This window comes from Sus scrofa, chromosome 1, assembly GCF_054392235.1.
Source record: "Sus scrofa isolate SSC_HxYL_T2T_F1_AM1 chromosome 1, Sscrofa_HxYL_maternal_Yorkshire_Landrace_v2.0, whole genome shotgun sequence".
NCBI classification, from domain to species: Eukaryota; Metazoa; Chordata; class Mammalia; order Artiodactyla; family Suidae; genus Sus; species Sus scrofa.
In genome coordinates, this window is record NC_139383.1 from 167,130,065 (window position 1) to 167,157,405 (window position 27,341).

The 27,341-nt window shown below is 36.9% G+C and overlaps 1 protein-coding gene across 2 annotated transcripts in view; it reads right to left on the reverse strand.

Annotated features, from left to right (window-relative positions):
- CDH7 (cadherin 7) overlaps nucleotides 1–27,341 on the reverse strand; it is a 128,838-nt gene that overhangs the window by 26,315 nt on the left and 75,182 nt on the right. For both annotated transcript variants that reach the window (XM_021099453.2, XM_085018314.1), the window contains 5 exons: nucleotides 19,334–19,587; nucleotides 8,761–8,897; nucleotides 7,159–7,280; nucleotides 6,148–6,265; nucleotides 2,518–2,769 (listed from right to left, as the gene is read on the reverse strand). In XM_021099453.2, coding sequence (XP_020955112.1) covers nucleotides 2,518–2,769; nucleotides 6,148–6,265; nucleotides 7,159–7,280; nucleotides 8,761–8,897; nucleotides 19,334–19,587 — 883 coding nt within the window. The remainder of the gene's footprint in view (nucleotides 1–2,517; nucleotides 2,770–6,147; nucleotides 6,266–7,158; nucleotides 7,281–8,760; nucleotides 8,898–19,333; nucleotides 19,588–27,341) is intronic.

Consider the following 27,341-nt stretch of genomic DNA (forward strand, 5'->3'; position numbering starts at 1 on the left):
GCACAGCAATAAGTTTATTATAAACTAGTTTGTAATAGTTTCATCTTTTTCAAACTTTTTCAAAACTTACTAAAATCCCAGTTAATAAGAATTTATCTGGGAAGTATTTGCCATTTCTAATGAATTTCTGAAGGTTTCTGCTACCTGTGTGAAGCTATATGAAAAAAATAGCTTAGGGATTAATCTCCAAAATATACAAAAACTCATACAACTCAGCAGCAAAAAAAAAAAAAAAACAAAAAAAAAAACAAATGAAAAATGGGCAAAAGACCTAAACAGACATTTCTCTAAAGAAGACATATGGATGGCCAACATGCACATGAAAAAAAATGCTCAACATAACTAATTAGAAAAGTGCAAATCAAAACTACAGTGAGGTATGACCTCACACTAGTCAGATGACTGTAATCAATAAGACTACAAATAACAAATGCTGGAGAGGGTGTGGAGAAAAGGGAACCCTCCTGCACTGTTTGTGGGACTGTCAATTGGTACAACCAATATGGAAAACAGTATGGAGGTTCCTCAGAAAACTAAATATAAAACTACCATATGATCCAGCAATCCCACTCCTGGGCATATATCTGCAAAAAAACTTTCATTCAAAAAGATACATGCACCCCAATGTTCACTGCAGCATTATTCACAATAGCCAAGACATGGAAACAACCTAAATGTCCAATGACAGTTGAATGGATTAAGAAGATGTGGTACATATACATGATGGGATACTTCTCAGCCATAAAAAAGAACAAAATAATGCCATTGGCAGCAACATGGATAGAACTAGAGATTCTCATACTAAGTGAAGTAAGTCAGAAAGAAAAGGACAAGTATCATATGATGTTACTTATTTGTGGAATCTAAAATATGGCACAGATGAACCTATCTACAAAACAGAAACAATCTCAGACATGGAGAGCAGAGTTGTGGTTGCTGAGGTGGAGGGAGTGATATGGACTAGGAGTTTGGGGTTAGTAGATGCAAACTATTAAATTTAGAATGGATAAGTAATGAGGTCCTGCTGTATAGCACTGAGAACTATATCCAATCACTTGTGACAGAACATAATGGAAGATAATGTAAGAAGAAGAATGTGTACATATGTATGACTGGGTCACGTGGCCCTATAGCAGAAATTGATGGAACATTGTAAATCAAGTATAATAAAAAATTTTTAAAAATTGGCTTATTCTCCACTAGATTTACTTGGTTAGCTGAAGTTATAGATGATAATGACTTCCATTTTTATGAGGTCATTTACAGTGTACATAGTAAGGAGGTCTTAGCTTGGCTAACAGGTTGAGAACTTGCTTTATCAATAACATTTAAAAATTTATTGAATGTTCACTAGGCAGTCGGCACATGAATTATCTCATTTAATTTTCACAACAACCTTATGAGTCAAGTTGTTTGTTTCCCCTTTCAGATTAAGAAACTAGCCTTAGAATTAACGTTCCTTCGGTGAAGAACAAATGTTGGGGCAGTAATAAAAGCTAGGTTTTACCTAACACCATAAATCTTGTTTTCAAACATCATGTAATTATGATTCTCATTGCTAAACTGTGCCTTTACAGAAATATATTATAAATGGATTTACAAATTCCATTAAACCTCAAGAAAACACACAGTGCAGGCTCAGATGCAATATTAAGTGCTTGTTGTCCTTGCTGCAGGAAGTTACATGGTGCCTTCACAGAATGTAGCTAAGGAGTAAAACCATTACCCAATGCCCATGTTGGATGCCTCCCAATTTTTAAATGGATGCTGCATAATATCTTATAAAGCTTCAATTCTAATATGAGTTATAAATCTAATTTAACCACATAATAAAGTAATCATAGAAAAGTACAATTAAATATGTTAATTCTTCTTGGGAAATTCTGCATTGCTGAAATTGCAATCTTTCAGAATTCACAAATTATAAGACCCACCTTAAATCTTTTCTGAGAAGAGGCAGCATATAAAGCCATCATTTCTTTTTTTTTTTTTTTAAGCCCCCATATTCACTGGTCTTTTTCTTTATTATGATGTGTTTCAAACACACAGGCAAGAAGAGATATAATGTTCATGTCTTAACATCTGGCTTTATCAAATCTTAACATTATACCATATTTGCTTCAGATCTTTTCTTTAGGGATTAAACATTACAGATTCTACTGAAGGCCATCATTTCTAATAAAAGCATATTATCAGAACAACATAGAAGAGAGTCCCTCTAATATTCTAAAGGAAACAGCTGAGGGATATTGTAAATTTGTTAAAAATCTTGAAAATATTCCATTTTAAACATAAGCCATTTATTTTTACTGTATGAAAATGACAACTTTTCTGAGTTACATTTTAAATATTAATACTGGAAAGTGTGGCTGATGACCAGAGATCACTCTGCGAGTAAACACCGTGGATTAGAATATTTGCATGTGTTCTCAAAAGGTACGAAAGGGAATAGAAGAAAGGCATACCCAGGGTGACTGTGACTGCTCTTACAGCACAAGCACTGAAAACGGTACCTACCCAGTAACGTTAAGACACAGGCCAGTATTGCAATGAGGGCTCCTGTACTGAGGCCAGCAGGGAGGACGTAGGCCTCGGCGTTGCAGGTCTGGGCCACCCCATCTGCATCGCAGTCACAGACACGGATGGTGAGGGTGTTGGTGCTGCTGAGTGAAGGAGATCCGCTGTCCACAATGAAGATTGGCAGATAATAAACAGATTGCTCCTGTCTGCGGAAGCCATTTCTCCTGGTGAGAATTGAGGCTGTGTTGTCTAGGAGACAGAAAGCAACAGTGTAACATAAGATTTCTCAGGGAGGGAGTTCCTATTGTGGCTCAGTGGTAACAAACCCAACTAGTATCTATGAGGATGTGGGTTCGATCCCTGGCCCTGCTCAGTGAATTAAGGATCCAGTATTGCTGTGAGCTGTGGTATAGGTCACATATGTGGCTCAGATCCCACATTGCTATGGCTATGATGTAGGGCAGCAGCTCCAATTTGACCCCTAGCCTGGGAACTTCCAAATGCCACAGGTGCAACCCTAAGAAGCAAAAAAAATAAAGTTTAAAAAAATCTGATGGAATCTGTCCTGACAATTTTATCTGCTTTGGATCACTCTATTTAGCTTCTTTGGACAGAGAGCCATCTTTTCAAATATTGGTTCATCTGAATATATTTTAAAATGTATATGTCATGCTACCTGGTTACAACCAAAGAACAATTATAAAATAAAATGAAATAGGCAAATATTTATACCTCATTGATTATATTACCTGCAAGTTAGTAAAAATTACATACAGTATACCTTTTTTTTTTTTTTTGGTCTTTTTAGGGCTGCACCTGTGGCACATGGAGGTTCCCAGGCTAGTGGGTCGAATTGGAGCTGTAGCCGCCAGCCTACGCCACAGCCACATCAACACAGGATCCAAGCTGCGTCTGGGACCTCACCACGCTCCGGCAATGCCGGATCCTTACTCACTGGGTGAGGCCAGGGATTGAACCTGCATCCTCATGGGTGCTAGTCAGATTCATTTCATATCAGAATCACGACAGGAACTCCTAGTATACCTTTTTACTAATCTTAAATTTTAAATGATATGCTTATAGACAGGATAATAAAAATTAACAGGTTAAATATTTTTGCAGCATCATCAGATAGCATAGGTGAAATTTCCAATTCGTCTTTTTTTTGTTGTTGTTCAGGTTCCAAGTGCAACACAGAAACAAGTAAAACAAGTCACTCTAGTTTTAATTAAAATGAGTACACATAGATATTCAAAATTATTGTATGATTTTTTAAATCCATATTGGTACATGGCATTACCAAAGTGCCATATTCTTTCAATGATAAAAATAGGTCATATGTGTTGATATATATTCAATATTCTATTTTATGTAAACAGTTACAATAATAATGAAACTTAAGTCATCAATAAGTCTCCATGACATTACTGTGATTTCTATATTAAATATTTTTTAATCTAACAATTTGTTCTGTTAACTTGTCTTAAATATGCAATTTATGTGATTCTTTATATTTATAGCAATTTATAAAATTATAAAGGAAAAGAAGGAACACTGAGAGCAGTTTTATCCAGTGTACTTTAAATATGTATCTCCTTTTCGAGCTGTCCAAAAGATATTTATCCAGAGATATTGTGAAAGAATTAACAATATTCTAATGAAAGAGCAAGCTCTATCTCAAACAGCACAGAACAGCAAGCACCCATGAGACTGGAATTATAGATGTGGCAGGAGGAAAAGTGTTTGATTTTCAGATTCTAGCTGGTAGGTTTTTATGTAAACAAACCTTTATTTTAAAATGTGTGAATGCAAGAGGTGTTCATTAAAAACCTACACATGGAGTTGAAGGATATTGTCTGAGTATGTTTCTGTACACTGAGCACACACACCCCCCCATGTCTTTGTCTCCCCACCATTCAGATGTTATGCATATTTATGATTAGATACACAAAGTGTTTTCAAAGTTGTTGATTTGTAATCTACCATGCCCTACATCCAATAACACACACATATGACAAACTGAGAAGCACATGCTGAAATGCCCAATATTTGATTTATGCAGTTTTTAAATTTAGAGCAATGTTCCTATATTTAGGAACACTATGGTCACAAAAGTGATTATAAAATTCATCATGTGCTTCCTAATGGAAGCCAGCATATGAAGTGACATTCATTCTTCCTCTTCCTTATTATTATTATTATGTCTTCCTCTAAGATTCCTATGGGCCAAGGAGCTGTGGGCTTGACATGGGGAAACATTACAATTGTGTTTGTGTGAATACCCTGAGAATCCAGCCATTTCAGTGCCTTGCTGTCCAACAATCACCATGGTACGGATGATGACACACGTGGGAAATATCCACACCCTTCCTGGGAAGGTCATAAATTCCCTCTCTGTATCTGTGCTGGATGAAAACAAGTGCTGAGAATTGTCCTTTTCAACTATGATGAAGTCAGAGAGTTTGGGATTACCCACATAGACAACATACTGCCTTTTATGTTACCAAGGGGAAAGATAGTGTTCTCATTAAGCAGAGAGTGGGATCAGAAAAATACATTGTTTTCGGATTGAATTTCTGAGGCCAAAGTTGAACTGTCTGCACTAAAATAGGTGGAGGCTTCAGGCAGAAGCTTTTATAATGTCCATCTTCTGCAAGGAGGTCTTTTTAGATAAGCCAGATGTGACTAACAGATTTGTTTCTACATTTTGTCTTTCTGAAACCTGATTCACACATTCAAATTGGAGACTTACATTTTCTATATTATTAGGGTATACTCTTTTCTCCTCTTTCTGTGATATATATACATACAGAGAAAAAAACTATTCAAAATCAGACAATAGATAGCAAATTCTCATGCTTCCTTTAAAAGTTTTTACAACTGTCTATATATATACTGTCTATATGCAATAGAGACATATATACTGTTTATATGTAATTTTATATACATATATACAAACACACACACACACATATAAATTGAGCAAACCAGAATCTACCTTATAGGTATTTGTAAAAATGTTTCTAGAATGACATTTAGGAAATTGATAAAGAGTGTTCAGCTCTGAAGCAAAGAAATTCGATCTGGAATGACAGAGAATTCTTTGTTCTTTTTTATTGTATATTTCTTTGCATCAAGGGTGTATCTGTTATAAGGATTACGTTTATTTTCATGTTAAAAATAATAACTGATATTGGCATTGAAAATATTTAAGTCATAGTTTATTTAGGTTTAACTGTGTTAAGTCCAATTATCTTCCTAATATCTCAAGTTATACCTTGGTAGTATAATCCTTATTAAGGCATTTAGCTGGCCCTCAATGATTAGATAATCTGGATAAAGAGTTTGGTATACAAAAAAGAGAAGTAAATGTCTAGAAAACAAGACAGAAAGAGATGGATCTGGCTCCACCCCCTCTTTGGATTTAGGCCTAAAATGATTTAAGTAGCAGTTTCTTCTTCATGACAGCAAATCCATAGATAAAAATTACTTGAGGGGCTCAGTGCCCTTTAATTAATGTCCTTACTAGTAGGAAAAAAATCCACAATCTGCACTCCTGAGAGAGAAAAAGTCCTTGCTAAGAAAGCTACCTGCTGTCTCTTCTGGTGACAAAAAATTCTACCTTACCTTTGTTATCTTTCAATGAGAAGTTGTGGTTATTTGTTGCATCTGTTGTTAAGCTGAAATAAAACTGGTGTCCATTAGATGGTTCGTCTTTATCGACAGCACTGATTTTCTGGATAACCTAGGGATAGAGAATGTACAACATGGAAGCATGATGCTGTGCTCTGCCGTAAGAGCAATTTTATACCTATGATAACACACCATCTTCCTAAATGAGCTGTGGGAAGGGTCAGGTGTACTAACACCAATCCAGTCTCAAAAGGGCTCTGAAATCAGATTATATCCTTTTCAAAATTCCTTTCAAATTTACTTTTGTGAACCTCAGAAATAAGCTGTACTAACTGATTACATGATGCCTGTAAACATCGCAAGACACTGACAATATGGAAGAGTAGCCCAGACCACACAGAAATCACACCACACTTAATTCTTAGAACTTCAAGGTACTTAAGCCCCTCCCTGTAATATGGAAAGCAGACCAATCAAGCTTAATATGCTATATTTCTCTTTTAAAAAGGCTTAAACATTTACCATGCTTTTTACAATGTTTACCTTTTCTTCCTGAGGAATTTTCAAGATTTCAATGAAACCACAATTTGAAAGTTCCTTTAATATTAGTTTATGCTCTGGAGTTCCCGTTGTGCCTCAGTGGAAACAAATTCGACTAGGAATTGTGGGTTTGATCCCTGGCCTCCCTCAGTGGGTTAAGGACCTGGCATTGCTGTGAGCTGTGGTGTAGGTCACAGATGCAGCTTGGATCTGGTGTTGCTGTGGCTGTGGTAAAGGCTGGCAGCTGTAGCTCTGATTAGACCCCTAGCCTAGGAACCTCCATATGCCACAATGTGGCCCTAAAAAGCCCCCCCAAAAAAGTTTACACTCCACATCCAAGTGTTAGTTTGGCTGAAACATGCTGACTATAATTTATCTTAAAGCTAGTAGGATTTCAAAGGCAACTATTGCTAGGTATTTTTAAAGAAATCACAAAGGCGGAGCAGGGCATTTGGTGCTTCTCACCTGGCCTGGCTGGGCATTTTCACAGACGGTGGTCTCGTAGTCCATGGCGAATTCAGGGGCGTTGTCATTGATGTCCAGTATAGTGATGGCCACATAGCCTCTTCCAACTTGAGATGGATTCTCTAACCAGGAGGAAAAGGTTTTATCAGTTACAGGCACATTTCATTCTACTGTACTTCACTTGAATGTTTTTTGCAAATATTTCGTGTTTTACAAATTGAAGGTGTGTGGTCACTCTGCATCAAGCAAGGCAACTGGGCCGTTTCTCCAACAAGCACTTTCTCACTTCTTGTCCCTGGGTCACATTTTGGTAATTCTCATAATACTTCAATATTATGTATGTTATGGTAATCTAGGATTAGTGATCTTGGGTATTCCTAATGGAGAATTTTTTGGCAATAAAGGTTGTTTTTTTTTTTTTTTTAGGGCTGCACCCGCAGCATATGGAAGTTCCAAGGCTAGGGGTTGAATCAGAGCTGCAGCTTCAGGCTACACCACAGCCACAGCAAAGTGAGATCTGAGCCTGGCTGTGACCTACACCATAGCTCACAGCAACGTCAGATCCTTAACCACCTAGCAAGGCCAGGGATCAAACCTGCATGGATACTAGTCAGGTTGGTATTTTTTTAATTAAGGTATGAACATTGTTTTTTTAGACGTAATGCCATTTATTGCACACTTAACAGATGACAATATAATGTAAATACAACTCTCGTATGCACTGGGAAACTTAAATCTGTGTGACTCACTTCATTGCGATAGCCACTTTACAGTGGTGGTCAGGACCGAGCCCACTATATCTACAAGATCTGCATGTATTCAGAGTAAGGCTATTACTCCAAAGGCATTTTACGTAGAAAACTCATATTTAAAACAATCAGAATCAACCAAAAATGTCTGCCCTCTCTAAAGGACAAATCAAGTAAGGAAATGACCAATCCCTGAATAAAATCTATATTTTATATACATATATACAAACACACACACACACATATATAAATATAAATTGAGCAAACCATAACACTATAGACTTTAAAGAGAGGAACAGAAATTCTGATCCAAATGTCATACACACACACACAGAGTAATAATCCATGAATTTAAATATTCTTTGATTCTAAAACTCATTTTCATGTAAATATATATTACATATTACCTGCATACAATATAATTATACATGGTTTTATCAATGTTTTCCTTATTAGAGTTTAAAATTAGTTCAATATGAGAACATACAAATCTGGGTGTTTTGATTAGAGATCAATTTAGAATTTTTTGTAAGCTCTTGGATCAACCCTATGTCAGCATAAATGCAGCACAATAAATATGGCCACAAAACAAGAAGCCCTCTGAGGGTAACTCAGTCCCATTATTTTATGGTAACCTCTTGTCACTAAATTTATAAGTATTACTAAATAAAGTCAGTGAATATATAAAAAAAATATATATATATACATATATATATATATTTCACAGCTTGAAATTAGGGAATTTCAAAATTCTGCTGAATTCACACAAGCACCTAATAAGATTCAAGATGAAATTCTAAATATGTGGCAACCCATTCTCCATCCTAACTCAATGTTAAACCTTACAACTTACGGCTCTCCATTGCAAGGACTGTGATATTATGAACAGCATTTGTCTCTCGATCCAAAGATTTGGCAGTTGTGATAACTCCACTGTTGGCATCAATGTTGAAATATCGCTCCAAGTCTGTGTTTCTATCAATTGAATACCTAGTCGAATATTAAAAAAATTTTAAACTTCAACATTCGATTATAATTTCCTAAATTTATTTCATTAGTTGCCCAGCCAATCACCAAATTCTGCTGACTTCACCATCTGTCATACTGACATAAAACTGCCTAATTTAAAACTTCGCCAATGTTCTAATTGATTCATACTCTGCTTGTCAGTAATCCTTTGCGTTTCTGTCCAACAGTATAAAATACAAACAGTGGTACTGTTACCTTAACAAGGCATTTGAATATGCCATTATAAACTCCAAATTCATTTTATTATTATGTTGGCTCTAAAAAACCATTTTACAATAGATTTAGTCACCCTAGTATTTAGAGGTTCCTCTAGAATTAAACACATGTAGACATCTGACCCATTCACACATACTTAGTTACTAACATCTGTCTTGATACCAACCAGCCTGATCCTAACCATTTTCTTTTTTGTATCTCTCATTCAGGGGTCTTAACAAGGGTTCCGTAGATATGTTTCAAAATAGAATCCCTCAAATTACATAAACATTTTGGTGTATAAAAAAAGCCTTTTCACAAAATATCTGCTGTCCAAATATTAGTGAAAAATGACTATTCCACTTGTATTCTTATTCCATTGTGCCATTTATTTTTTGGTTCCATACACAAAATTCACCCTTTCCTCATTAATAACTATCTTGAAATGCTCCTCACAGTCTTCCTATTTGGGTAAAAGAAGGACACTCATTTCAAAACACATAATTAAACAAATGAACAAAAGAACAAACAGATAAACACAGACAGCCTCAATTTAAGAAAGTATTTCGTTTCCACAGTAGTTCAACTTTTATTAAACAGAATCATCTATTACAAGTCTGCTATATCACAAAATCTAAGAAATATAAAAAGGAAAAAGGAAGCATCAGAAAACATTACCAAAAAATTGACCATAAACCAACAAATATTATTGTCTTTGTGCAGCAATAGGTATTTGGGTGTTGAGAACATTAGGAAGTTATTTTTGATGGCTTCTATTTTCTTGATGGCATAGGAGACAAGGTTATCAGCTAAGAGAGGAGAAAGAGGTTTGAGAAGGAGAGAGAATTTATTTTTTAGACAATATATACACACACATACGAGGGAGAGTATAATGGAATAGCTAAGCATTGTGGCTTGCCCCTTTGTGGCTTATATCCATTGGTTTAATGTGAAACCCGCCATCCAATTTGTCTGTCTTGCTGCATTTCATCTATATGTGTGAAGATGCATATAAAGGAGAGGGCTGGGTTTAACCAGCCATGAAAGGAGAGAGGGTGAGGAGGATAAAGTCATCTATATGGGTGTGAGGATGAAGAAGGCCCATAGTCTCTTAAGTTGATAAGAGAGAACTGAGGAAATAAGAGCAGGCAGGTTGAGACTGAGAAGATTCTGACAGCATCATGGTGTGGTAGGATTTTGTCAGGAAGCAGAACTTCTGGGGTAGGAGTAGCAGACATAGTGAGACCTTTGAAGTAGATTCTCAACAGCAGCATATCTAGGAGAGTTAAAAATCAGGGGCATGTTCCTAGAAATCTATGACAACATTGAGTTAGAGGGACAGATCACCAAGGTCAAGAAGACCAAGAAAGTGAGAGGCCAGCAGTTTGATGGGTCACAAGTGCAGCTGAATTAGGTACTAATCATCATGGCAAAAGTGATGGTGGAGAGAAATAAAATAATCTGAGTGCCACTGTCTATTTAGAGGTTGAGAACAACACAAAAGATTTTGAGCAAAGTATGATGATGATTCATTCTACAAAAGAGTTGAGAGTTTTGAAGGGAAAAGAAAATTAAATAGTTTGAAAAGGGCAATGGCAGTACAAAATGTTTTCACCCTCACTTTCAGGATCTGTGCTACACAATGAGTTGTAATCAAGTTTCACCATTCCCTCCACTTACCATCCTTTTATTGTAGCTAAGTGTCTACATCCAAATTGAAATGAAACCATTCTACTTAAGCGGTACATCCCATCTGCTGATCCTCTCAAGAAAGCTTCCCTTGGACTTAGAGCCTTTTCCATCTATACAACTTTACTTGAATCAAAAATGTGTATTTTCTATCTTAAAAAAATAAATTTCCTCTATTGGTGTCAAGTCCATCGTTGGCCTCCATACTGTCAAATCCAGTGTTCACTTTTTTGTTCTTTTCTTACCTTCTATCTCATCGAAATTTACTACTTTGACCACTGCCACCTCCTCAAAAGACATTCTCTCCTTTTGCTTTTATCAGTAACACCTATTCCCTGTTTTTCTCCTACCTCACTGTCTGCCCCTGTTCAGTCACCTTGGCTGGTTCACCCTAATTACCTGCACTCCCCCAACCTCTTTAATTACCTGCACTCCCCCAACCTCTCCCACAGACCCCCTTCTCTTTGTAAAAATGTTTCCTTGGCAACACATACAGTCCTATGGCTTACATCATTCCCCTATTTTTGATGACCTCTACCTTTATATAACAAAATCTTCTTGGCCAACACTGATGTTCTGTTTCCTGTGGCCTCCCAACTTTCTCCTCCCTCATTCTCATCCACCTGGGAAAATGACGCCAACAGTTATTCAGGTGCTAACACTAAAAACCTAGATTTGTTTTCCCCTCTTGTCTTTGCATCCAATTTGTCAGTATCTACTCTCGAGTACTGTCAATCCAAATCATCACCTACTTTAGCTTAGATTTTGCATTATTTTAGTCCTTATCAATGGACTTCCATTCTTACTGTCTACAATCTACTTTCCATGCAATAGCTACAAACAAGGAATTAGTTTAATATTGCAAATAGACTTTGATTTTCAATTACATAAAAGCTAGAACTCCTTCTCTGAACTATTGCTTTAATCAAATGATTATGTGCCTATATTTCATATTGTTAACATTCACTCTCTCTCTCTCTATATATATATATCTATATATATATATCTGGAGGTGGAGAGATGTACATAAATCCAGTTGTAATAATGTTTGACAAGAGGATTGTAATGTCATACCCATGCATTCATGTATCAACTTAAGCCAATGCTAAAAGCTGAATTGTTCATTTTTTGAAACTACTATGGTAATTTTTGCATACTAAGGAGAAAAATAGGCTTCTAGATTCTTTCAAAGCAAAAAGACCTTGAACTTGACATATGTCTGTCTAAATGAGTCCATATAATGTCCCACCAAACTAAAATCAATAACTAAAATATTTGCTTCTATTATTAATAGTCTCAAAGCTCCTAGGATTAGAATAAAATGTTAAACATTGCCAAATTCTGTTCACCTCATAGAAAAAGCCCTAAATCTTTTAGAGATGTAGTTATTACCCATGCTTCTATAAGTTTTAAGAAGAATGATCACCAAAATTTCTATCATTCAAATATTACTTTTTATTTTTTTTTGGCTTTTTGGCTTTTTAGGGCCGCACCTGTGGCATATGGAGGTTCCCAGATGAGGGGTCTAATCAGAGCTACAGCTGCCAGCCTACACTACAGCCACAGCAACGCCAGATCCGAGCTGCGTCTATGACCTACACCACAGCTCATGGCAATGCCAGATCCTCAACCAACTGAGCGAGGCCAGGGATCGAACCAGCAACCTCATGGTTCCTAGTCAGATTAGTTTCTGCTGCGCCATGACAGGAACTCCCAATATTATTAATTTCTAAGTCATAAACTCTATAGCCTCCACTTATAAATTGTGTGTATTTTCAAATAGTTGTAACTCTCACTTAGATCTCACTAAATAGCCTCAAATATATGATATTTGGTAACTCGTGAATTCTGTTATTCTAATGTCTCCGTTTCACCATTCATTCGGCAATAATCCTGAGCATGTGTATGACACCCTATTTCAGGAAATACAGTATATAAACAAAATATTTTTAAAGACAGCCATAAAAGGTTTCCTATTTTCTGCCAGTCCCTCTGGAGACGCAAAAAGTCAGAGTTTATGTGTGAGACATTAGCTAGTATATAGTTACCTGAGAAAAAAATCCCTTAACCAACCAGAAATAAAGAAAACATGGGCACTTTTTAGAGTGTGCAAGCAACTGTCTCTGAATTCAAATCTGGGAGGGCTGAGTGAACCTAGAGAGAAAAAAGGTTCCCCAAAGAGGTTCGGAGACACATACCATTTGCAGTTCTGGATCTACTGGCCTAGGGACAGAGAAATGTAGTTGCCTGAGTCAATTAGAGGCTGAACAGAAAGGAAGGGACTGGTGTTTCTCTAATCGTGACCCACAGTTATCTTTAATGCTGCTTCCGCTGCAGTTAGTGGTGTGTGCTCTCACAATGATCCCTCTAGTTTCTATAAATTACAGTCTAAAATACTTGACCTCTTTCGCTGCATGCTGGAGTGACCAATTAAAGAGACTGCTTCTGTATTTTTGCAGCACCAGCAGTTAAAGCATCTGTCCTACCCATTTATTATGCAGCCACATCCAGATCTCAACATCCAGTCTCAAAACCCTTTTTCTGAGATTCTGTAAACTACTCCAGATACCGGAAACTTCTTCAAATAAAGCTCAGTGTATCTGAAAGCAGAGTCATCAATCTTTCCCCAAAACTGTCCCTCCCTCTGAAATATACTGAGAATTTAAAATGCAGTTTACATTGTTTTCCCCTAATCCTCAAACAGCTATGTAAAGTCATGTGTGACAGAGACATTTCTTCACATGCCTAATATCCATTTGCCCTTAATTCTTATTGATAGAACCCTGCTTTACAGGCAGCCAGATGAAAAACTACATTTGCTAGGCTTCCTGTTCATACAGTGTCATATCTAAGTTTTAGCAAATGAGATGCAAAAAAAAAAGTTATCAAGTTGAACAGCACTGAAAAACTCCCTAAAGGATAGGAAAGCATTGACAATTCAGCTGGCATTTGATTTTTGCCCTTCCTCTCTCACTTGGGACATAAACACAATGGTGAGTGAGCCAAAAAGCATCTTGTGAATATGGGGCGATGAGTGCCTGATATAAGAAGCCAAGCTCTTGATTACATTATCCTGCCAAATTGTCAGGCGTTGAGTGCCTGGCTCTAGACTTCTCATTGGTAAGTTGTAAGTGTTTGTTTCTACCAGCTAAGCACAAGGTCTAACTAATGCAAGCAGGTACCATTATTGCTGTTTTTCAGTATTGGACTTTCAGGTCTCACAGCTGGTTTTCGATGGAGCCATGGCTGGGAACCATGCTGGTCTGAGCCATCTTTCCAATATATTCATATACACCTCATTGCCTACTGATGAAATTTATTCTCTGCTACCTACAACTCTAGAATTCTGCTTCTTTTTATTTTTTTCTCCACTTTTCTATCTAAACTCTAGGACAGTCACACTGATGTATTAACTGATTAATGACGAGCTCATGTGCATCTCCATGTCTGTGTCTTTCCTCATTTGGCCCATCTGTATTTCGGTTTTTCCTCCTTCAAATACTGTAGTCCTACCATACCTTTGAAGACAATCCTCTAGCCTTAAAGTACCAAGTCTTGCCAATTACTTCATAAATTGTGCCTTTTTAATAAAGCCTGCAGGGTCTATGACCTGTGGACTTCATTATATGTTCCTTGTGCTGCACTGCCATGAACCACAGACTGGGCATTACGGGGCAGTATTTATTGTTGACCTTGCAACAAACCTCTTGTACTAATTTAGGCTTTTCATTTGCCATGTGGCTCTGCTGTTTCTTTACCTACAAAGTCAGAAAAATTCTACAAGATGATTCTCATTTCCAGCTTTAACATTGCATTTTTCATAAGTTTTCATCTAAGATCTCTTCCACGACTAGATAACAAATAGGTTGGGACCACATCTTACACATCTGTTTATCTTCAGTGTTCTGTACATCTGCAACAAGATGAACTCCCCGATAAATGCCTGCAGCTACTGCTGCTGCTGTGATAAGCTATGGAAATCAATTAAAATGGTCCTCTTTATATTCACAAGTAGCATTCCTATCATCCATCTATTGATATGCAGGTCGCTCTTCACAAAGAGAATATGCAGGTGAGTGGGCTAGATTAACACAAATTTATCAGTGTCACTCCCCAAACAGCAAAAATAACAAACTAAATAGGCATCGACAAATCTGATCAATAGAATTAGCTGAAACCTTAATCTCTTAAGAAATACACGCATGTGTGAATGAGCATGCATGCATGCATTTGTGTGTATGTATGTGTGTTCTGCTGCAAGCAGTTTTGATACAGAACTTGCTAAAATCCTGGAACCACATTTTCTAACTGTGTGACTGGGGGCATGTTTATTTATAACAAAGGAATGTTAATCTTGCCTTATAGGGCTTTAATGAGAAATAAATTACTTCAAAATAAACCATTGAGCATGGTAATTAGTGATGCCACTGTTTGCAGCCTCCCCTTCTTCTGATAATAGCAACTCAATTTTCCTGTGGGGATTTCATCCTTCCAAATCTCATGCAATCTTGATTAAACCCACAATGAAGATGTCCAAGCACATGTCCTAAGACAGGCCAAAAAAAACTCTCCAAGAAATGTAGACCTTAAACAGAGAGCCATGAAGAAAAAAAAAAGAGTTGGCCAGTGGTTCATCCACTGTCACATTCAGCAGAGAAGTGTCTGCTCATTCTTGCTACTCCTATTTATAAAGAAAGCTTCCTCCTCTTTTTTCTGAAGACTGGCTATTCAACTTTCCCTTCAGTTCTGTGAGATATTCACAAATAATTTAAAGTATGTACAAATATATGCATGTATACACACTACTTAAAAATACACACTGAATTATTCAAACACCCCACACGTACTCAGAGTAGTCACACTACATAATGTAACATCCGATACTATTTTATCACTTTTTATCTGAGGACACACTGTACTGGGAATGCCAAAAGAGCCTACAGGTAAATATCATTATCATCCTTGTATCCTTGAACATAAATATGACTTTGGTTCTGGATTTAGATTGTTAGAAATGATGAAACTGATCTCCCTTACTTTTTAATCACCCTTCTTCACATCTGATCTTATCTTCGATAATACTATGTTTTAATTCAGGGGTTATTTTAGGCATAGGGTCTTTGGGCTTGCTGTGCTGCCAAGAGAAACACATTTGCTGATTTCATAATGCAGCACTAGACTCTGAGGATTTAACTACATAAAACATCAACAGATCTTACATAATTTTTTTGGCTTGTCCAAATCCTGCCATCCCTCAGAGCCCTGTTTCTGCTATTCCTCCTTCAAACAAGTTCTCCTGTCCTGTGAACTTGCAATGATTAGCATTTAACTCACAATGTGCCATGTGACAGTTCTGGCACTTTTCCACATTGTACTGTATAACTTTTATGGAATCTTATTTCTTCACCCATATTATAAGTTCCCTGAGGTCAGAGGAAATGTTTTATTCATCTTTTGTTTTTCCTGTCAGTACTTTCTCCAGTGTCGTGCACAAAACAGGATCTTAATCAATGTACACAGAGTCATTGATCAGTCTATGGATGCTGACATGAGGAATTAACAGTCTTCTAGACTCTAGGCTGTTCTTAGAGTTTTTAGCATCTTACCGATGAGAAACACAGATGTGAAGTTTCTACCATTCAGAAAGATGATCAGAATCAGAGGAACACAACCTGCCCTTCCAAGTTCAATAGATAAAGGCTAATAATTGGTAGCTGGGGCCAAAATTTATATGAAATCATAAGCAACTACTATGAAGCAACATAAAAAATAGAAATCTGGAAATATACTGGCCCTCAATTATCTACTTCTGCTTTCAAAAAGTCTGTTTTTTTTTTTTTTCCCCCTAAGTAATCTCAAGTATCACCTAATTTCCAGCTCTGGCTTCTCATTTTCATATCGGAAAAGAGGAGGACAAGATCTCCATGAAAAGGTGGGCCAGGTAAGTTCTCTGGATGGTGGGTGAGCTGTAACAAAGACATCACATTTCACAAAGGTGTTAATACTCTGGCCAAACATAGGGCTCCAGGTTCATTTAATGTCTCAACCTACTGTTCCTATATCTAAACAGTCAAAAGGATAAAGCTCCTACAGTAATGCAGATGCCCTTATCTTCTTTAAAGGAAAGGCCAGATGCACAGAGCTTTTAGTTGGTACTTTAGTGAAGAAGGTAAAGAAAAAATGCTGGACAAGGCCTGGATTGTTTGGGAAGGAGATCTCAATTTACTTTGCCAGAGGCAAGTAATTGCATTTCTTTCTAGAATTCTAATCTCTTGCCCCATATATCAGTAAATATTCCAAATGTAAATGGCATATGCTAGATTTAAATAAACTAAAAAGAAAGTCAATGAATTTAAATACTAATTATCCACCTTCCCATTCTCTTTTACAATTCTAATACTACTGGGCTAATTTTAAACAAATACTACTTTTCCATTCCCCTAAGAACCATAATATTCCTAAAGGTGCAGAAGCCCAAAGCTCATAATTACAAGTCTTCAGCTTCCAACTCAATCCGGAGATTCACTTTTCCTAGGACCTCAGCAGACTGGGCAATCGACTCACTTATTGGCATCTGTTGGAAGGCTTACATTTTGATAATTACTTGAGTGCCCAATACAAATACATATTTGCATTAAATGACTGATATTTTCTATCTATTGGAAAATACGTGACAGACTATCCTAAGCAGCTGATCTCTGACTACAGTTGTACTATGGTGAGTTGTTCATGGGGGAAGGAGACGAGTATGTCGCCAAATTGCGATGCTATAACAAAACACAAACTCAAGTGTGTGTCTATCAGTAAGACTTGGTGGCTGGAGCTGGACTTAGGTCGGAGAGCTATTTGACAAGGAAGGCTGGACTCTAACAGGGAGGAGGGGAAGACTTAATCTCATCTGTGACTCACAAATATTCCAGTGCACAGAAGACTGTATTCTTAGTAATAGGGTATAATCACTGCATTAAAAAAATATATATAGCCATCCATATGGCCTGAATTTTTGTATAGGCAGAGAAGCAATGAGTATGACTTCATTTTTGAAATAATTATTTTATACCAATTCTTTACTAGGCTATGAGACTAATGTCAAGCAAAAGAGAAGGAAAGAGCACTAATTACATACACACATATGCTAATTATTCATATATAATTAATATATATTTAATATTAAGTGGGTATAATTTATTTATATAATATATAAATATTATATATAAGTGTGTGTATGCCTAAATCAGCTTATTATTTTAAGAAGACAAAGATTATGAGGTCTTCTTCAATAAAAATCACTGTCTAATACATAGATATTTTTCATGACACTTTGTAGCCAATGCCCAGACTTACTTCAGAAATTAGCAAAAAGCACTTAGCATTACTAAATATCAATTAAATCTAACAGTTAAATCTGTGGTTAACGTATAAGCGGAACACATGTCAATATAAAATCATCACCAATTTCTGTACTTTATTAAAGAGTTTGTAATCAAAATCTAAACCATGACATTGAAAAGTGCTACTTAGGAACTCAAATTAAGACATGAAATACAATGTTATTTCTAGTATATTCTATAAACTCATCTAAATATTGCTAAATATTTACTTAAAAAGACATACTTTATCATATGCTCACACACAAAAACATGTATGTGGATCTCAGATTGTAAATTATAGCTAAAAACTGTGAACTGCAATGTTATGCTTTTTTGAAATACTTACCTACCATCACTCTGTTAGTCCTAAACAGCTTGTTGTAGCAATATGTCTATTCTTTATATAGGACTATTCAAAGGATATTCTTAAATAGTCCTTATATATTGATAAGTATTATTTTTAGTTTTTTGTTTCCTCTTTTTTTTTTTGGCCACCCTGTGGCATATGGAGTTCCCAGGCCAGGGATCAGATCCAAGCTGTAGTCGTGACCTAAGCCACTGCTGCAGCATCAGCAGATCCTTAAACCACTGCACCAAGCCAGGGATCAAACTTACAGCCTGGCGCTCCCAAGACACTACCAACCCCATTGCGCTACAGGAGGAACTCCAATTTTTTATAAGTAGGATTAATAAACCAACAAACATGTACTATCCACACAGGCCAATATAAAAAAAAAGGTTTATTAAAAGAGTAATCCATTTAAATTGCTTATAAAATTAATTTCTTAACATATGCATTTTATCCTACAACAAGAACATGCATCACTATCTTTGAACAATTTGTTTTGAAAGAGCTAAGGGTAAGTGGTTGTTGAGGAACATCAACTACGCTTGTGGATGATAATGGATGCCTAAAAATATTGCCCCATAATATCAGCCTTGGATAATCAGGCAACACATTTTTGAATTAGTAAACTGTTGAACTATTCTGATCCTGTTTAACTTCCACTGCTATGGCTCAATACATACACAAAATGGATTTTTATTTGCCGTGAACCAAAAGCATCATCATGTAGAGACAGGAGTTGTGAATAAAGTCACATGATTGCAAAGTGACAGAAAAGGAGAGCAATGAGCTTTTACCTCACAGGGCTGTTGGAAGAATCTGGGTCATGAGCTGCTACAGTACCAATGATATTCCCAACCTGGGTAGCTTCTGACACCTCCATGGGGTACAAGGGTGAGGAAAACACGGGGGGCTCATCCACATCTTCCACGATTATCTTCACGGTGGTTGTGTCACTGAATGGTCCCAAGCTTAGAAAGCGAGGGTCAGCATCTTTGTTTGCAGCTTCTATCCGTAGGGTATAACTTGTTTTGGCTTCAAAATCCAAGTCCTATAAAGAGAGTTATTAGGAAAATTAAATTACCAATTAAATACTCAGCAAAGCAGAGCCTTTTCATTTATGAATGTCAATAAGCGAAGTATGGACTCAGCCATGAAAATGCACCATCAGCATTCAAAAATAATAAATAACAATGCCAATCAGAATCCTTGCTGTTTTCTGGCTCACAGGAATTATAAGCACTTTTGAGCTTGTTTAAATCCGCTCTGCTGCCTTACCATGCATGGGCAAGTGCAGGTCTTTAGAATATTATGTGAATGACAACTGATATGATTCAATAATCTTTTCCAACAGGGATATCAAGGTAGTATTTTTCAACCATGTCATTTAACTGTACCATCCAGGGTTGCACATTGAAAAGAAAGAAAAATTTAACTTTCTGCTAAATTTCTCATTTAAAAGGTCATTTTCATTTCTTTGGGGGACTCTCTTATAATCCTAAACTTTCAAGTGTTCCAGATGCAGTTGCACAGAAGAGGGTGCTTATTGAGCTTGTACAACTTGAAGACACAGCTGATTCTTATTCCTTTTTTTTTTTTTTTTTTGGTCTAAGGCCTCACCTACGGCATATGGAGGTTCCCAAGCTAGTAGTCGATTCAGAGCTGTAGCTGCTGCCTACGCCACAGACACAGAAACGCCAGATCTGAGCTGCACCTACGACCTACACCACAGCTCACGGCAACATCAGATCCTTAACCCCCTAAGCGAGGCCAGGGATCGAACCCGCATTCTCGTGGATACTGGTTGGGTTTGTTAACCACTGAGCCGTGACGGGAACTCCTAATTCTTCTTGATGAAGCGCCCACTGTTTCTCCCTTCAATAATCTGTCATCAGTATACACTGTCTATGTCTATTAGATGGTTGATAGTGATATTCCAGAATCTCAACTCTGCAACTTTCCAACAGGATTAAGATGCTAACACTTTTCTCATAAACAGTGACCCAAGTCAAACCATATGGTAGCTTAAAAACATTTGTAAGGGCAAATAAATGTTGTACTACTGAAGCACCATCAATGAAAAAAAAGAATTACATGCCCAACATATATGGAAGTTACATATGAAGAAGGAGAAGCGTGATGGTAACACTCTTCTCCTTCTTCAAGGGGTACAGAGTGTCCCAGCTTGTTGTGACTTTCCGTCTCAATCTCATCCCTGAAAACTGTCCCAAAATATTCTTCACATTCAATGAAATAAAAACAAATTTTAGAAAGTAATGGGCAGAAATACTCTCAAATAAAAGCATAATTTACTTATCATTTGTGTTACTTAATAAAAAGCAATATGAAGAATCAACTAAAATGTAAAATGTAAATGAATTAAAACGTAAAATGTTGAGCACTGTAATCTAAATTCATCCATTATGAGTACAGCCATATGTGTGCGCGCACAGGTAGGTACACATACATTCCAAATTATGACAGGATGTGATGCTGATTAAAATAAAGCAATGGAGTTACATAAACACTATATATATATGTGTGTGTGTGTGTGTGTGTGAGTGTGTGTGTGTATTCATAACATAATCCATGAAATATAAAAATATATACTACACACAAATATTTCATAGAGAGATTCCAGGGCCCATCTTTTTATATATATGAAAAATACATAAACACTCATAATTTATTGTATTTATAATATCTAAACCAGAGAGCATTTATTGAAATGTTTCTCTGTGTATCATCTGTCTCATCTACTAGACTATAAGCTCCAGACTGGTTCAGTACTAGCATTCTCAGTGCCTATTTTGAATTTGGCACATGGAAAAGTCTCAATAAACTCTTAATGGATTAGAAAAAGCTAGATTGCAGATATCCAGGCCTCAAGAGCCTTGAAACTGAACTATACCATTGCTCTAGAGAATCTATATGGCTGAGGTAGGAGGTGGCAGAAGAAACAGCCAGGTATACTGTTTTTCTTGATTACAAAAAACTCCCATGGAACTAAATATATAATTTCTATGGAAATTATAATTGCTATGGGAAAACCAAGTTTTAATTCTTTTCTGAGGTTCACATGAAAATGCTGGGGCACATGGTATACAGTGCCATAAAAAGCACCTTGTTAACAAATTCAGTGATATTTTCATGACGCTTTTTTTTTTTTTTTGTCTATTATCTAAAAATATTTCTAACCTAATGGTTCTCAACCAAAAGTGAGAATCAGAACCACTCAGGGGAACTTTCTAACACATCCATGGCCCCTTCCAAGAAGATTTTGATTCAACAGACCCAGGATGAGTCACAGGCATATGTATTTTTAAAAGGCTCTTCAGGTAGTTCTCATGCAAATTCTCTTGTAAGAAACTTGGAAAAAAATTAAAAAAAAATAAAAAACTTGACCTCCTTAAAATTTTCTTGGGCCTATGGATGTAATCTGATATTTAATTTGGGTTCTGCTAAAAATAAAACAAAGCACCATACCTTGCTTGGATATGAACCTACGCAGTTTGTTCTTATATCAGTTATAAAATGGACAAATTAAGAGAAAAATTGTATTTTTATATAATGTGTTTATGTACGAATGTGTTTTTAAAAATACTATTTACCATCTCCTCTTCCTTTATGTGATTTTTTTTTTGCCTTTTTTAGGGTCGCATCCATGGCATATGGAAGTTCCCAGGCCAGGGGTCAAATCAAATCTGAACTACAGGAGTTCCCGTCGTGGCGCAGTGGTTAACGAATCCAACTAGGAACCATGAGGTTGCGCGTTTGATCCCTGGCCTTGCTCAGTGGGTTAAGGATCCAGCGTTGCCGTGAGCTATGGTGTAGGTCGCAGATGCGGCTCGGATCCTGCATTGCTGTGGCTCTGGCATAGGCCGGTGGCTACAGCTCGGATTCGACCCCTAGCCTGGGAACCTCCATATGCCGCGGGAGTGGCCCAAGAAATAGCAGGAAGACCAAAAAAAAAAAAAAAAAAAAAAAATCTGAACTACAGCTGCCAGTCACAGCCACACCCACAGAGCCATGCAGGATCCCAGCTGTGTCAGCAACCTACACCCCACCTCACAGCAACACTAGATCCTTAACCCACTGAGTGAGGCCAGAGATCAAACCTGCAACCTCGTGGTTACTAGTTGGATTCATTTCCGGTGCGCTACAACGGGAATTCCTGGATTTTTTTTTTTTTTAATTGTAGTTGATTTAAAAATGCTGTGTTAGGTTCAGGTGCACAGCAAAGTGACTCTGTCAGGTATACACTTTTTTTTTGGATTCTTTTCCACTATAGTTTACAAAATTTTGAGTATAGTTCCCTGTGCTATATGGTAGGTCTTTGTTGGTTATCTATTATATATAGTTGTGTGCATCTGTTAATCCCAGACTCTTATTTATCCCTCTCCCATCCTCTTCCCTCACAGGGGAGTCTATTTCTGTTTTGTATATTAGTTTATTTGTATCATATTTTAGATTCCACAGAAAGTGAAAACATATGGCATTTATCTTTCTCTGACTTACTTAGCATAAGATCTAGGTCCAGCCATGTTGCTGCAAATGGCATCATGTAATTCTTTTTTACAACTGAGTAATACTCTATGGTATACACACACATCTTTTTTATCCATTCATCTGTTGATGGACATTTAGGTTGCTTCCATGTCTTGGCTATTGTGAATAGTGCTACTGTGAACATAGGGATGTATATACTTTTTTTCCTATGGCCACACCAGCAGCATGTGGAAGTTCTCAGGCTAGGGTTTGAATCAGAGCTGCAGCTGCTGGCCTACACCACAGTGTAGATCTGAGCCTTGTCTGTGGCCTATGCCCACAGCTTGTGGCAGTGCCGGATCCTTAACCCGCTGAGCAAGGCCAGGGATCGAACTTGCATCCTCATGGACATTATGTTGGTTTCTTAACCCACTGAGTCACAACAGAAACTCCCTGTATGTATCTTTTTGAATTATAATTTTTTCTGGATATATGTCCAGGGATGGTATCTCTAGATCATGTGATAACTCTATTTTTGTTGTTTTATTTTTTTTTTTAAGAAATATTCATACTGTTATCCATAGTACCAATCCTTTTCAATAGATTCAAAACCACAACAACTTTTAAGATATTCATTTAGGTTTACCAAAAGGGACAGCAAGTCTTTCTGTATTCAAGTTAAAGTTTGACTGACTTATGAAAGAATAATTTAACATTTACTGCACAAATGAATGCAATTATTTTATAGCAACTTGTTTCTTTAAATGTGTCTAAGAGGCAACGACATGCGGTAAAGACATCTGGATGCTGCCAAATCATAAAGAAACACAGTACCATGCGTGATGATTGGTCGCCTAAAAGCTATTATGAAAATAGAGCAATAAAAGAATTCATATGAAAAGCTATGAATCAAGATTCCAGACAGAAGGGCTCACCACACAAGTTGATTTTCAAAGCAAGTCAGAATAAACCAGACTAGTTTTCAAAGAGGGGTGTGGTGTGATGGATAGGACTGTTAAGCAAACTGAAGAAAAAGCTTTTGCAATAAAAGCTTAATTCCTACTTCTGTTATTGATTTTTACATAAGCAGTAGATTTCATAACTATTAGATTTAATGAGCAAGGTTACACCTGGGGGAAAAAAGTTAAAGTAACAACTGGGGAAGACAAAGAAGGAAAGGGAAGGAGATAAAGGTAATGTTTAAACAGATTCTACTCAGTACTTGAAACTATATATCCCTGGAGTCTAGATATATTTGGAAATTTGACCAAAACACTGTTCAAGCTGTAGCCCACGAGATCAAGAAACATGCAGAATTCTTAAGAACCTGGAATCAAATTCAAGTCACTCAGACCCATCCCAGTGACACCACAGAGAAGCTGCTTTTTCATCTGGCAAGGGACATCTATGTCAGAGACATTGAAAGAGAAATAAAGCAGCTTCTTGGACATATCCTTTCCAAAACTATCAAATAGGGTGGCTCAAATTCACTGCCACAAAAGGATGATGAAGTTCAGGATTAAAAATGTGAGCATTATAAATAAGACAGTGGTTGGCAACCTTTTCCTGTCAAGCGAAAACTGTAAATAATTAGGGTTTGCAGGCCCTATGTTTTCTGCCACATGTAAATGAACCGGCCTGGCCATGTGCCCATAGGCTTCATTCATAGGCACTGAAATTTGAATTCCAGATGACTTTTCAGGGATCACTCAACATCCTTTTTCTTCTGATTATTTTTCAATCATTTAAAAATGTGAAACTATCCTTAGCTCTTGAGCTGTACGGAAATAGGCAGGCAGAAGTTTGCCAATCCCTGGTCTAAGCCCGATAATAAGCTTTCACCCCACTTCCTTTCACCCCTTTTACTACAATTAAAATGAACTAGTCACTATAAACATTTTGTCCTTTCCAGTTTGTTATCTCCCACCACTTCCTCTTCCTCATGCAACTCTGCACTTCTCTTAAAGGAAATCTTTTGGAGACCAACTATCATCTTCTTTAGGCATGATTCCACAATATCCTCACCTAATTAACAATAAAATTTCTTTACATTTAATAGAAAGCTAACTTCAAAAAAAAGTTTTTCATAAATCTTTAACATGCATTTTAAAAGAGACAAGGCTGGTATTATTGAAACTAAATAGCAAAAAGTGGAAGCTCCAGTGAAAGCCCAAGATTATGTGTGTACTTATTAGGGGCATATGCACTATGTGAATTCTAAACTGGTCTGCCCACCACCCATCCCCTTTTTGCTACAACTAGCAGGTGATCTTCAAACTCCAATATCAGTTAGGGCCTTGTGTATGTGACATCATCACATTTAGGTACCTGACTAATTCACCTCACCAGCTGAATAGGCTTGCTGTAAATTACTTATAAATTTAAAGCACCTAGAATGGTGACAGACACAGGGTTATCAATGTATAAACATTTGCTGTTACTATAACACTATTATTAGCGCCACTATTTCCTGCTAAATTTTTTTTTTTTTTTTTGGTCTTTTTAAGGCCATACCTGTGGTATATGGAAGTTCCCAGGCTAGGGGTCAAATCAGAGATGCAGCTGCCACAGCCACAGCAACGCTAGATCCAAGCCGTGTCTGTGGCCTACACCACAGCTCACAGCAACACCAGATCCTTAGCCCACTGAACCTTCATCTTCGTGGATACTAGGTGGATTCATTACCACTGAGCCACAATGGGAACTCCTATTTCCTGCTAGATTATGAGCAGTCAAATGGAAAGAAAAAACTTTGTCTTTCTCTTCTGTTTCCCCCGTGACATCAAGGCTCATGTCTTTTGCAAAGTCAACTGATAATATTCATCTGTTGAATTAAAAAACAAACTATAATAAACTGTGGAATCAGTTCCGCCTTGTCTTTTTTTAGCTTTCTCAATAGTAAAGCTTAAGTTAATATATAATCTTGAATTCATTTAGTAAAATCATTGCCCTGCATTTTTCTTTCTCCATATAGCTTGGTCTCTGGTCTATAGCCAAATATGCTCTCATTCAGCTCAGTGACCTTTTAGATCTTTCACTTTGGGCCAATGCAGTTGTTGAAATTTCAGGAACTGATCCGAATTACATCCTTCTGGAAATTCTTTACTCTGTTCCTGTTTAGAGTGTGTGTGTATGCACATGTGCATGTCTACATATTTACTGTCTTGTGCTTAATGCTGATTCTGTATAAAAGCACTTCTTTCTCTGGAGCTTCCAGCTGTCTTTTGGATCAAAGCATATACTCTGTTGCTTTCAATACCCTCCCTACTTCTTGATCAAATCAATATAAGTCATTTTTCCTAAGTAAATGGGCTTAAATGAGACCACAGCAATGGAAAAACAACCCTCAATCATAACTTTCCCTTTAGGATTATTTTATACTAAATAAACCTACTACTCAGTACCTTAGAAATAATCCACAACTTTGGAAAAGGTATCTCAGCAAGAATACTTTGTACATTTAAAGACAATGAGAAGAGTTCTAAAATGATTGCCTAAGTACTTTCCAAAAGCAAAATGCAAACCGTGCATAGCTGCACTGCTGCTTTATTTTCTCCATTCCCTGGGCTGTGCCCAAGAGGGGGTTCGTGGCCCCTCAGCTGGACTGAATGTACACAGGCTTCTTCCTGACACTAGGCCCCTTCCCTCCCTTTTCTTAAAGCCAACCTTCAGCAGGAGTCTTGTTCCAAGTTCCAAAACTACCTGCTTTCATGAAAGTATAGGAAAATTTACTTTTCTTTTGGGTAAAGCAAACACAGTATGATCTACACACACACGCACACACACACACACATTCCAACTCTTAAAAATTCTCCAGGCCTTTGTTTCAGCTGAGTTGAGTTTAGACTGAATTCTGATCTATCTCCTTGAACTGCAATACCCTTGAAGTCTACCTTACCTGTTTAACTTTGTCCAGTGATGTCATTGCTTTGGCAGCTGCAAGTGATTTTATCAGCTACATGCAGCTTTCACATATTTTAAAGTCTATGTCCAGATTTCGACAATAAGTTTTTTACAGAGAAGAAGACAAGGGTAAAGTATGTTCCAAATAGTTTTATATATATTTAGTTTTTTATATGTATATATATTTAGTTATATATATTATATATTTAGCTTTATATATATGTGTGTGGGGGGTATATATACTTATAAAATGGCCCATGTTGATGCCCTCATAAAAGTTTAGGAATTCAGGGGGAGAACTCTGAAACTGTACCAGTGATGGGGGTCCTCTACAAGGGAGTGACCCTCTCAAATCTGTGCTAGATTTTGATAGCTATGATAGAAGCCAAATATAAAATCTTAGATATCTCCAGC